Source organism: Nicotiana tabacum, chromosome 24 (genome assembly GCF_000715075.1).
Source record: "Nicotiana tabacum cultivar K326 chromosome 24, ASM71507v2, whole genome shotgun sequence".
Taxonomy (NCBI): domain Eukaryota; kingdom Viridiplantae; phylum Streptophyta; class Magnoliopsida; order Solanales; family Solanaceae; genus Nicotiana; species Nicotiana tabacum.
In genome coordinates, this window is record NC_134103.1 from 32,971,132 (window position 1) to 32,984,312 (window position 13,181).

Below are 13,181 nucleotides of genomic sequence, written 5' to 3' on the forward strand. Positions count from 1 at the left end.
CCTAAAGTTTAACAACGGAAGGTGCAAATACAGGATACCTTGTCCTTAATATTTACACAGCATTCATGAAGTTAAGGACACTATGTCCTTAATATTTACACAACACTTATAAAGTTAAGGATAATATGTCCTTAATATTTACATTGCACACATGAAATTAAGGACATTATGTCCTTCATATTTACACTGCACATATGAAGTTAAGGACATGATGTCCTAAAGTTTAACAACGGAAGGTGCAAATACAGGATATTTTGTCCTTAATATTTACACAACATTCATGAAGTTAAGGACACCATGTCCTTAATATTATATAGCACCTATGTCTAGCACATGGGTATTTTCGTCCGGGCGGATAAAAATTTATTAAGTACTGGCTAAAGAGTAAATACATTTTAAACTGTGGCTAAAGAGTAAATGCATCTAATTAGTGGCTAAGTGTGCACTTCCCCCTTAATCCACTCATTGCTCATTCCAAACAAAACAAAAAGAATTTACAATATTGTAAGGAAATGAATAGATTAGGGAGCAAAGTTTGTAGAAAATAAGAGGATATAGGGCAAACCAGAAACTGATGTAAAAAAAAGGGGTGCAAAACGCCAACTAGTTGTAACAAAATGATGTTTTTTTCGTTGGACTTTTAATTGATTAAATCAATATACTTGTATCAAGATCCAGCTACATTACCTCTAACAAGAGTAAACAAGTCACTCAGCTAGACTGATGCTTAATCTTTCCCGAGTTTCAGAAAATTCAGGGCAGCAGAAATTGGTTTGGTTAATATATTCATACCCACAATGAGCTATTGAGGGACTATAATAAAGTTTGGATTATCTATCTATCCCTTTCAATCATACAGAGGGAAAAAACTTGTTGAGATTGAAAGGCAATGAGTAAAACTCCTCACTTCTTGTATCTGTCTTAAATGACTTGAACTTATCCCACCATGGCATGCCTCTATCCTTCCGTGTTGCAGCGTCTTTTTTATGCAGTGATACATCTAGGAACAATGCCAATAAACCAGCAACAAATGGTTCCGACGAGAAGGGCACATTGATCATGTCATTGAACTGGTAGAAAGAACAAAATGCAACAACTCATTTAGGCCATTACTAAACGAAATATCTTAATTTCAACCCCCCCCCTGCTTTGAGATCATTCATACCCTTGTTATAAGCAAATCGTCTTATATTTGTCTTTGATATTAACGTAGCTCCAGTATAGCAAATTGTCTTATATTTGACTTTGATGGTCTAAAAGTTATCCTCCGATATAGTTCAGTTAGGGGCCATGCTGGAGCTCCATTAGGGTCAAGAGCAAATACAAAGCAATTTGCTAACATCAAGAACACGAATGGCCCTAACTTATAATGGGTGTTAAGATTATAATATTTGGTATCGTGGAGGGGTGGTATTTTGACCCTTTTCGTATAAGTAATATTGATGTAGTAATATGGAAAAGGGTTGGAGGGATTACTTACCCATCTAGCTCTAGTATGAACAGGACCATATCCATTTATTGCTGTATATTCATTGAAGTACTGTGGAATGGATAAGCCCATGAAAACTGAGAATCCTAGAATGAACTTTGTTCTAAAGCTGTTTAAGTTGCAGAACTGCAGAAAACTTAGACCAGCTGAACCTGCAAACACATTAAGGCCAAACTTTATTATCATGTTTCTAATTGTCCTGGGAATATACCAAAAAGACATTAATTGATAATACATACCAACATAGGCAAAGAAGAGACAATACAATGCTGCAACTATTGGTGCAGGGATTGACGCAAAGACAGCTCCGAATTTCCCTGGATCAACACAAGTTTAACCATGAAATATTTTTCGTATTTCCAAGAATTAATCTGAGCTAAATAGTTACATGCCGCAAACAACTTACCAAGAATCGAGAAGAAGATCATGAAACCAGCAGATATTTGAACCACTCTCCTGCTCCCAACACGGGTTAATGCCAGCAGGCCAGCATTTTCCCTATTGAATAGAAAGGAAAAAAAGTAAGGTTCTTTGATATGAGGGTAAGGACATTGCTTGAACACTACTGGCAAAAATTTCATCTTTGGTAGAGCTTGACAAGAGCCTTACGGAGATACAGATGAGCCATTTCCAGTTCCAAAAATTCCTGAGAACAATATGCCCACACCCTTAAAGAAGACAAAGAAAACTAATCTTAGAACCATTGGCAATTAACACCTTGAATTGATAGGGAAATTGGGATGACATTCTTCCAGCAAAGGAACGTTTCATTAAACTGATTTCATTTAAATAACATATGTAAATATAGGATGATATTTGAACTTTAAGCTGTATGAGGAGATTGTAAAAGATTGATTCTTTTTATTACTAACAGGTCACGATCTTTACTGTAAGAATTTCCACATTGGTAATTTAGCGGATTTACCTGCCAACCGACACCACGGCTAAGGACAGAAGGAGGTATAGGAGTTGCACTGGCATACCTTGACACGGCAAAGAAGGTACCAGTAGACTGTTGACAGCCAAAACACGACAGAAACTTGTATTAGTTAGCCATGTTTTCAAGTAGCGAATAAGTAAACTTCAACTACACAGAAGAGAAGGCAACTCCATCAAAACCAGATGGGACCATAACCTTGTGAGCAACACTTGTGTTGAAATTAACTAACCTCAACAAGAGCAACAAGCGAAGCCGCCATCATTGCAAATGCTTCTCCAGCATCAAATGTGGGAGCTCCCCATTGAAATGGATATGGAACTCTAATCCTGTCCAAGATATATGAGTAGAATGTTTAACTTACAGTTCATAGTTAACCGCATACCTCTTTTTCCTACTGCATACATCACATGCTTTTACATTTTGTGAGGCATATCTGACAATCATGTGTCTTTGCAAACTTCAGTCTAGACTTTATTTTGATAAATCAAGAGAATGAACTACCCTTACCATGGAGATCCACTGATAATTCCAGCACGATCAGTTCTACAGCTAAGCTGAGTCTTTATTGGTGAATTTTTGTAAGTTCCAGCGACAGTGAGAATGTGAGCATACACCCATACAATCACGACAGAGAATATAACAGCAAACCGATCAAAGACATGCCTATCTCCTTTCATCATATGGGGTATGTACTGCATACACAAGCAGAAATATTTGTTAATATGTTGGTTGAACTTGTAAAAGTCAGATTGAGAGCATTTTTTTCCCAAGTCCATAAATTGAACTAGAAAAGATATAATAGGAAATAACAAGCATCTAGGAGAGTTGTGGCTAAATCCACCTGTGAAAAGATTAAGAGAACGATAAGCTGTGGCAATCCAATCTCCACACATTTTGCCACCTATATGCAAAAAAAATGCAGTTACCACGATGGACGAGCTTATCATTTCAGACAAGCTAATTTCTACAGATGTGAGTCATGTGACACAAATAGATTACCAGAGGGAAACCAAATTCGTATAATCCAAATCCTGATAGAGCTACCAATGGAATTGCGGAGAGTGGACTGATGAACCTGAAATTTGAAATGCGAAATAGGGCTAACTAGTTAACCTTCAGTCAAGAATTATTTATCATAATCAGCTTTTAATCATTTTTATTAAACAAATACTATACTCACAGGTTATTATTATCATCTTTAGCTGATCATTTAACTTACCTCGTCACATTCCTCCATAGGCCACTAAAGCCAATAACAATTTGAAGAGTTGAAGCTACAATCATGGCACCCTGAATCCCTCGCATTATCTTCTCAAATTTCTGTTTATATGTAAAAGAAAAGGGCAACTAAATTATCATATCAACATCAGAAAGAATGCAGCAAATTGAAAACAGACTCTAATCCACTAACCTCCTGAGGGCTCAAAACATCACTGTATCGACCAGCCAAGACAATCGAAAGTGTTGTTGGCACAAAAGTATAAGAGCCGCCAATAACAGCAGGTAGTCTTGTACCAAACAAAGTCTGAGTTAGTGTATTCAAACCAGCAACAAAGAGCAATGTCTGTATCACCTTTGCTTTCTCTTCCTGACCAGTAAAAAAAAACATGGATCCTAATTAGTTAGACCATAATAAACTACAAACATAATATTTGGAACCCAAGTTGAGAGCTAATAAAAGTCATAGGTGCCTAAAAAGAAATTATAACAAGAACTAGCTAGAATGTGATGGTAATTCTTACTTTTCCACCCCCCATTTGGGGAACCAGAGTTGAAGGGATGAGTACAGTTGTGCCAAGCATAACAATGTAATGTTGGAATCCAAGTAATATGGCCTCAGCTGCAACAAGAAATTCAACACATCTTTTACAATTGTTGTTATCAACATGTCCACTTAATCAAACAAAAATGAATGAAACCCACAACAAAAGAAGTAAAAAAAACCCAAAACAAAAATGGGAGAGGGGTAGGAGAAAGTAGCATGCATTAAACTAGCATTTAAGCTTGAAACAAAAATTGAAACAACAACTAGCAACTTAAACTAATGAAATAAGTAAATATTTGGAAATCAAACCACTAATTCTAAGCTTTCTACAGAGACAATCATCACATGTATAGGACATACTTTTTAAGACAAAATCAGTTTTTGGCAAAACAATGTAGTAATACTCTATAAAATATGCATGAAAAGACAGAGTGATAAGTGTTTGAAAGAAAGTTAGGAGAAACTGACGCCAAGGAGGAGGACTGGTAATGCAGTAAGAAACATTAGGAAGCTGATCTTTCACAGGATGTGGTAAATTCTCATCTTGTTTTGGTGGTGGTGCTGCTCCACCTCCTGCCATTCCTCTGCTTCTTCTTCTCCTTGTTCTTTTCTTCACTCAATTAGCTCTCAAAACCTTAAACAAAGTCCCTTCACACAATGCTGCACAAGACTCAACTCCCACAAGACCCAAGATATCACAATCCCCAAAAACCCACACTGATCATATTCAAGAATCTACTAAGAAAATGTGGTTTCTACTATAATCTTGTAAAGATTTGAGCTTTTTTGTGTTTCACTGAAGAAGCAACAAAAGAGAAGTGCACCCCAAGTTGATATTATACTACACAGCCCAAAATGCTAAACACCCTCTTGAAGAAAACTGAAAAAATATAAAAATAATGTAAATGTGAAGATGGCTTATGCTAAGCAAGAAAGAAAGAAAGAAAAGAAAGAAAGAAAGAAAGAAAAAGGCAGACAGAGAAAAAGAAACCAAAGTAGTCTCTGCAACACTTCCAAGAGAGAATCTTTTTTTTATTTTCTAACTTCAAAATAATTTTAATTGATTTTTGTGAACATTTGGGGTAATGCAGAGTCTTAAACCATTCCTTTTTTCTTCTCACACGTTAAAGATAAAGTTAAAAAGCATCTCTCCATAGCAAACTCCATTGTCCTAGCTACTGCACCAGAATATTAATCTTGAACATGCATTTTTCTATTTTTTTCCATATACATTTCAAATTTAAAGTGTAACAAAAATAAAAAAGGAGTTGCTTTTTGATTATTTATAACATTATAGTAATACCCTTTATGATAAAGAGTTTATTGTAAGTGAAAATTTCCAAGAGAAGTAAGGAATGAAAATGACAAAAGAGGAGCCAAAGTTTATTCTACCTAGGCAGTTTTCTTTTTCTTTTTCTTTTTCTTGTAAAGACAACAGAGCAGCTGCAGAAAAATTGTGAAGGGTCAAACAGTAGAATTGATTAGGGAGGCAGATTTTCAAGGTCTGATTAGTCTTTTTCTTTTTTCTTCTGATGTGTCAAAAATACAAAAACAAATGTGTACAGAGAAGCTAATTCTGGTAACTTTTCTGTTGTCTCTGACTTGTAGTTTTGTTCAGGAGGTTTGCATGACAATTTGGAAATGAGCTGTATGTTTGTGTTTGCATTACTCTTGTGTTTGCATTACTCTCCTTTTGCTGCATGGCCACCAGAATCCAGATGACCAACTTTCTCATTCTGAAAAATGTACATATTGCATCTTCTTATATATATATACGGATATTCATCTTGTATTCCAAGTAGAAAAGCTTGTAATGTTGGTCTACCAAAAAAAGATGTTGGTCTAATCATTAATTACCAAAAAATGTTGGTCTAATCCAGTGATACGCAGAAATTTTCGTAAGTGGTGTTAATATTTAAAAAAATAAATAAATGAATAAATTAAAGTAACGGTAAGTGATGCCATCTTTTTTTTATTTATATCTAATATTTTAATTTTATTTATTTTTTATACATGCATATTACGGAAAAAGTTCGACAAAATAGTGTCACGTGACACCGCCTGCAACAAGACTCGCCATTTTTTGTCACAAACCAAATATGCTTTAGATTGATTCCGCCGGACCAACATGCTTGGTTGCAAACCTTGTGCTACACAAATTGCTTCCGGTTCTAAACTTTCAGCTTTGGATGGTACACCTCCCTCTGATCCTCAGGCCTATCGGAGTAATGTTGGCTACGCCCCGGGTCTAATCATAACAAGTTGTGTTGTACTTAACTTGTACGAAATTCAACAATCAAAAACAACGGGTCGTTTTGATGAGTAAACATCCTCTTATAGTAGTTAGGAGTGCTGAACGAGTGTTTTGTTGAAACTCTAGTTAGTCATGAAAATCAAAATTATATTGGATACAATGTTAAAAGTTAAATGTGTTATGTATCAGTATCAAAAGGGAAAAATTCAGTTCCTCCTACTCGACCAAACGAAGGTGATACGAAACGTCTATCATCACTTTTTATCTCACTTGTCCCTTATTGTTCACATACAGAATTGTCATTACGTGTTTAAAGTCCAATAAAAATGCTATGTGAATGTGAATGAAATTTAGAGTTTCCTATCCGATGGACTGGCTACCTCATTTGGTTATAACTAATTAATCTCTCACATAAAGACTCAAGATATTTAATAAAATTTTCTTATTATTTTTCTTATTAGGAGGATTATTTACTTTTGAGGTTAATGCATGCTCAAATCATTTGAGAGAAGATAAGTAGACATGGTAAAATTTCAAGTACAAATCTTTACATATTTGTCACTTTCAAGTTGATGAAAATTCTCATTTGTAAGTGAGAGATTAATGCGTTAAAAACACGCATTTACCTTTATAGGATTCTAAAATCTCGGACCAACCATTTAGGTTCTTTGACCTAGCTATTTTACTAAGTTCTTAGTAAACATAGCAGGAATAGTTTAGTGCACTTTCTCTTCATACTAAAAGTCAAAGAATCAGTTTACTTGGGAAAAAAGGAACAGAAAAAGTTCATGACAAGGAGTCAAGGACACAAGTGCTTAATATAAAAGGTAGAGAATAAATTAATCTATAGTCAGTTTTTTCTCTTTAAATTTCAATAACGAAACGAATCCCTTTTACTTTCCCTTTTCGAAATAAAATGGTTTTCTCAAGTGACTTACTGTCCGATGAGTTCAGATTTGCATATGTCACTATTCGAAATTTTTACCGTCGGGATCGTGATGGTGCTTAACATTTCATCTGCTAGACAAACCAACGTTAGAGAATTATTAAACTAAATCCTTATTTTTATTCAGTAAATAATAATAATTAGCTAAGATGAAATATAATAAGTGTGAAATAATATAAAAAACTGTATTAATTACTACCACCCGAATCTGGAGTCACAATTCACGAGCATTCTAGAATTTACTACAACTAATAGTCTAAAAGAAATACAACTATCTGAATGAAAGAAACAGTAGAACAGAAAAGATAGACGAGGACTTCAAGGTCTGTGAACGCCGACAGATTTACCTTGAGTCTCCAGACAGCAGTCCAATAGCAAAATCTCGATCAACCCGAGCCGGTACCAAAATCTGCACAAAAAGTGCAGAGTGCGGTATCAGTACAACCGACCCCATGTACTGGTATGTGTCGAGCCTAACCTCGACGAAGTAGTGACGAGGCTAAGGCAAGGCACTTACAAATCAATCTGTACAATTTAACAGTGTATATACAAATAACCATAATGAAGAGCTAGACAAGAAATATCAGGAGGGAAAAACATGCTGAGGGAAAATACGAGATAAAGAACTATATCAGAATGATAACTGGAATAGTCAATATACTATGGATCAACAGGAATAGTAAATACAGTAAAGGAAAAATACACGGCATCACCTTTCGTGTTTTTACTCTCAATCTCACCATAAAAATTAATAGAAACGGCACGGCATCACCCTTCGTGCATTAACTCTCATATCATGGCACGACATCACCCTTCGTGCTTTTACACTCACAATATGGCGCGGCATCACCCTTCGTGCATTAACACTCACAATATGGTACGACATCACCCTTCGTGCATTAACACTCACAATATGCCACGGCATCACCCTTCGTGCATTAACACTCACAATATGCCACGGCATTACCCTTCATGCATTAACACTCTCCCTTACCATAATGCAATGCATAAATAACAACAGGGAGATAGAATAACAAGTACAAACCTTACTTCAACATTTGGTTCCACAATATCAATCTCAACTTTGAAATAAATTCTCATTTATTACCAGAAAATCCGTAAACACGAGAAGAACGATCAATTTAACAATACTAGTATAAACACGTAGCAATTAGGCATAGGAAAGAGACAATATAAGAAAAAATAAAAAACAGGTAAATTGACGGAGCATAAGTACTCGTCACCTCACATATACGCCGCTCACATGAATTTCACATAGCAAATAGTCTAAGGTTCCTAATTCCCTCAAGTCAGGGTTAGACACAACACTTACCTTGCTCTGAATACCACTTAATTCTCAATCACAGCTTTTTCTTTAGAATTTACATCCCAACCACTTGTATCTATTCAAAATGACTCAATAATATCAAATATTGCTAAAGGAATCAATTACATTGCATAAAATAAATTTTCCAAATTTTCCTCCAAAAGGTCGAAAATCGACCCCGGGCCCGTTAGGTCAAAACTCGAGGTTCGGACCAAAATCCATTTATCCATTCACCCCCGAGCCCGGATATATAATTGGTTTTGGAATCCGACCTCAAACTGAGGTCTAAATCTCCAAATTTTCCAAATCTCTAGTTTCTACCCAAACCCCAAATTCTACCATGAAAACTCTAGATTTTAGGTTGATAATTCATGAAATGTAATGGGTAATTGAAAGAAAATGGTTTAGAATCAGTTACCAATACTTTGGGGAAGAAAATGACTCTTGAAAATCGCCTCTAGTCCGTTTGGTTTTTGAGAAAATGAAATAAATGGCCAATTCCCATTTTTAGATTCTCTTAAGTGCTGGGCGACAGTATTCATCGCGATCGCGTGAACACCGTCACGTTCGCGAAGAGCAGCCTCCTAAGGACTCTCGCAATTGCGGATGACTCTATGCGTTCGTGAAGGTTTAGCCCACCTTACCTTCGCATTCGCGTGAAGGGGCTCGCGTTCACATAGAGCATTCCCAGGTCCCCTGCCCAGCCTAGCTAAAGCTACGCGTTCGCGTTCGACAGGTCGCGCTCGCGTAGAGCAACTCCCCCCAATGCTCAGTGTTCGCGACCATGGTCTCGCGTTCGCGTAGAGTAAATCCTCCCCTGCCTAGTTTTCCCTTCGCGATCACGAGAGTGACTACGCGATCGCGAAGCACAACATAGCAGATACCAGATACAGCAAAAATACAGATTTTCTATGTCCAAAACATCCTGTAACCTATCTGAAACTCACCCGAGCCATCGGGGCTCCAAACCAAACATGCACACAAGTCTAAAAATATCATATGAACTTGCTCGCGCGATCAAATCACCAAAATAACACCTAAAACTACGAATTTAGCACCAAATCAAATGAAATTCTCATGAACACTTAAAAATTCCTATTTTCTCAACTGGACGTCTGAATCACGTCAAATCAACTCTGTTTCTCACCAAATTTCACAGACAAGTATTAAATATCATAATGAACTTGTACCGGGTTCCGAAACCTAAATACGGACCCGGTACTAACAATGCCAAACATCACTCAATTCTTAAAAATAAATAATTTTCAAACTTTTAAATTTCATCAAAAATTCATAACTCGAGCTAGGGACCTCCGAATTCGATTCCGGGCATATGCCCAGGTCCCATAATTCGATAGGGACCGTCAAAATATGGATCCGGGACCATTTACCAAAAATATTGACCGAAGTCAACTAAAATCAACTTTTAAGGCAAAAATTCTTATTTTTATCAATTTTCAACATAAAAGTTTTCCAGAAAAATGCCCAGACTACGCACGTAAATCGAGAAGGGTAAAAATGAAATTTTTAAGGCTTAAAATCGCAGAATCGAGTTCTAAAACATAAGATGACCTTTTGGGTCATCACATTCTCCACCCCTAAAATAATCGTTCGTCCTCGAACGAACATAAAAAAGTACGTGGGCTGGTGAAAAGATGTGGATATCTACTCCGCATGTCCGACTCGGACTCCCAAGTAGATGCCTCGATGGGCTGACCTCTCCACTGCACTCGAACTGAAGGGTAACTCTTTGATCTCAACTAGCGAACCTGCCGGGCTAGAATAGCCACCGGCTCTTCCTGGTAAGTCAAATCCTTGTCCAACTGGACAGAGCTGAAATCTAACACATGGGACGGATCGCCGTGATACTTTCAAAGCATGGACACATGGAATACCGGATGAACTGATGATAACCCCGGTGGCAATGCAAGCCTGTAAGCCACCTCACTCACTCTCTCCAGAATCGCAAAAGGCCCGATATACCTAGGGCTCAACTTGCCCTTCTTTCCGAACCTCATCACACCCTTCATGGGTGATACCCGAAGTAATACTCTCTTCCCGACCATGAATGCAACATCACGAACCTTGCGGTCGGCTTAACTCTTCTACCTGGACTGAGCTGTGCAAAGTCTATCCTGAATAATCTTGACCTTGTCCAAGGCATCCTGTACTAAATCTGTACCCAATAACCGAGCCTCCCCCGGTTCGAACTACCCAATTGGCGACCGGCACCGCCTACCATATAATGCCTCATAGGGAGCCATCTGAATGCTCGACTGGTAGCTGTTGTTTTAGGCTAACTCTGCAAGGGGCAAGAACTGATCCCACGATCCTCCGAAGTCTATACCACATGCGCGAAGCATATCCTCCAAGATCTGAATAGTGCGCTCGGACTGCCCGTCCGTCTGAGGATGAAATGTTGTGCTCAACTCAACCCGCGTACCCAACTCACGCTGCACTGCCTTCCAGAAATGCGATGTGAACTGCATACCTCGATCAGAACTAATAGACACGGGCACATCGTGAAGACGGACGATCTCACGAATGTAAATCTCTGCCAACCGCTCCAAGGAATAGGTAACTGCCACAGGAATGAAGTGCGCTGACTTGGTCAGCATGTTCAAAATGACCTAAACTGCATCGAACTTCCTCTGAGTCTGTGGGAGTCCAACAACAAAATCCATAGTGATACGCTCCCACTTCCACTCAGGAATCTCTATCTTCTGAAGCAAACCACCAGGTCTCTGATGCTCACACTTTACCTGCTGGCAATTTAGACATCGAGATACATATGCAACTATGTCTTTCTTTATTCGCCTCCACCAATAATGCTGCCGCAAGTCCTAATACATCTTGGCGGTGCCCGGATGAATAGAATACCGGGAACTGTGGGCCTCCTCAAGAATCAACTCACGAAGTCTATCCACATTAGGCACACAAATACGACCCTGCATCCTCAAAACTCCATCATCTCCAAGAGTGACCTGCTTGGCACCACCGTGCAGCACTGTGTCTCTAAGGACAAGTAAATGAGGATCGTCATCATGCCGATCTCTGATGTGCTCAAACAAAGAAGACCGAGCAAATGTACAAGCTAGAACACGGCTGGGCTCAGAAACATCCAACCTCACGAACTGGTTGGCCAAGGCCTGGACATCCAATGCAAGCGGTCTTTCACTAACTGGAATATAAGCAAGGTTACCCACACTAGCTGACTTTCTACTCAAAGCATCAGCCACCATATTGGCCTTCCCGGGATGATACAATATGGTGATATCATAGTCTTTCAATAGCTCCAACCACCTCCTCTGCCTCAAATTGAGTTCCTTCTGCTTGAACAAATACTGCAAGCTCCGATGATCTATGAATACCTCACATGGCATGCCGTAAAGATAGTGCCTCCAAATCTTCAGCGCGTGAACAATGGCTGCCAGCTCTAGATCATGAACAAGGTAATTCTTCTCGTGAACCTTCGACTGCCGCGAAGCATATGTAATAACCTTGCCACCCTGCATCAATACCGCACCCAGAACAATACATGATGCGTCACAATATACTGTATAAGATCCTGAACCTATGGGCAACACCAATACCGGTGCCGTAGTCAAAGCTGTCTTGAGCTTCTGGAAGCTCGCCTCACACTCGTCTGACCACCTGAACGGGGCACTCTTCTGGGTCGACCTGGTCAACGGGGCTGCTACGGATGAAAACCCTTCCACAAATCGACGGTAATAGCTCGCCAAACCCAGGAAACTACGGATCTCTATCGCTGATATGGGTCTAGGACAGTTCTGTACTGCCTTAATCTTCCTAGGATCCACCTGAATACCCTCTGCTGATACAACGTGACCCAAGAAAGCGACTGAACTCAACCAAAACTAGCATTTTGAAAACTTAGCATATAACTGGTTGTTTCTCAAAGTCTAAAGAACGATCCGAAGGTGCTGCTTATACTCCTCTCGGCTGTGGGAGTAGATCAAGATATCATCAATAAACACAATCACAAAGGAATCCAAGTAGGGCTTGAACACCCGATTCATCAAATCCATGAATGATGCTGGGGCATTTGTCAACCCAAAGGACATCACCAGAAACTCATAATGCCCGTAACGATTCTGAAAAGTTGTCTTAGGGACATCAGATGCCCTAATCCTCAACTGATGGTAGCCAGATCTTAAATTAATCTTCGAAAATACCTTGGCATCCTGAAGCTGATTAAATAAATCATCAATCCTCGGCAATGGGTACTTGTTCTTGATGGTGACTTTGTTCAACTGCCGATAATCTATACACATCCTCATCGATCCATCTTTCTTCTTCACAAACAATACATGTGCACCCTAGGGCGAGACACTAGGTCTAATAAAGCCCTTATCAAGTAAATCTTGTAACTGTTCCTTCAATTCTTTCAACTCTGGCAGGGCCATGCGGTATGGCGGAATGGAAGTGGGTTGAGTGCC

General features: G+C 38.7%; 1 protein-coding gene across 1 annotated transcript; it reads right to left on the reverse strand.

Moving 5' to 3' along the window:
- Positions 1-609: 609 nt before the first annotated feature.
- LOC107803990 (nucleobase-ascorbate transporter 7-like) lies at positions 610-5,425 on the reverse strand. Its single transcript, XM_016627799.2, has 14 exons — positions 4,663-5,425; positions 4,172-4,269; positions 3,841-4,017; positions 3,649-3,749; positions 3,429-3,504; positions 3,271-3,330; positions 2,937-3,121; positions 2,659-2,755; positions 2,415-2,501; positions 2,099-2,157; positions 1,896-1,987; positions 1,729-1,806; positions 1,481-1,641; positions 610-1,070 (listed from the first exon to the last, which is right to left on the reverse strand). The coding sequence occupies exons 1-14, from the start codon at positions 4,772-4,774 to the stop codon at positions 852-854; spliced, it is 1,602 nt and encodes a 533-aa protein (XP_016483285.1). The 5' UTR covers positions 4,775-5,425; the 3' UTR covers positions 610-851.
- Between the last annotated feature and the right edge of the window lie 7,756 nt (positions 5,426-13,181).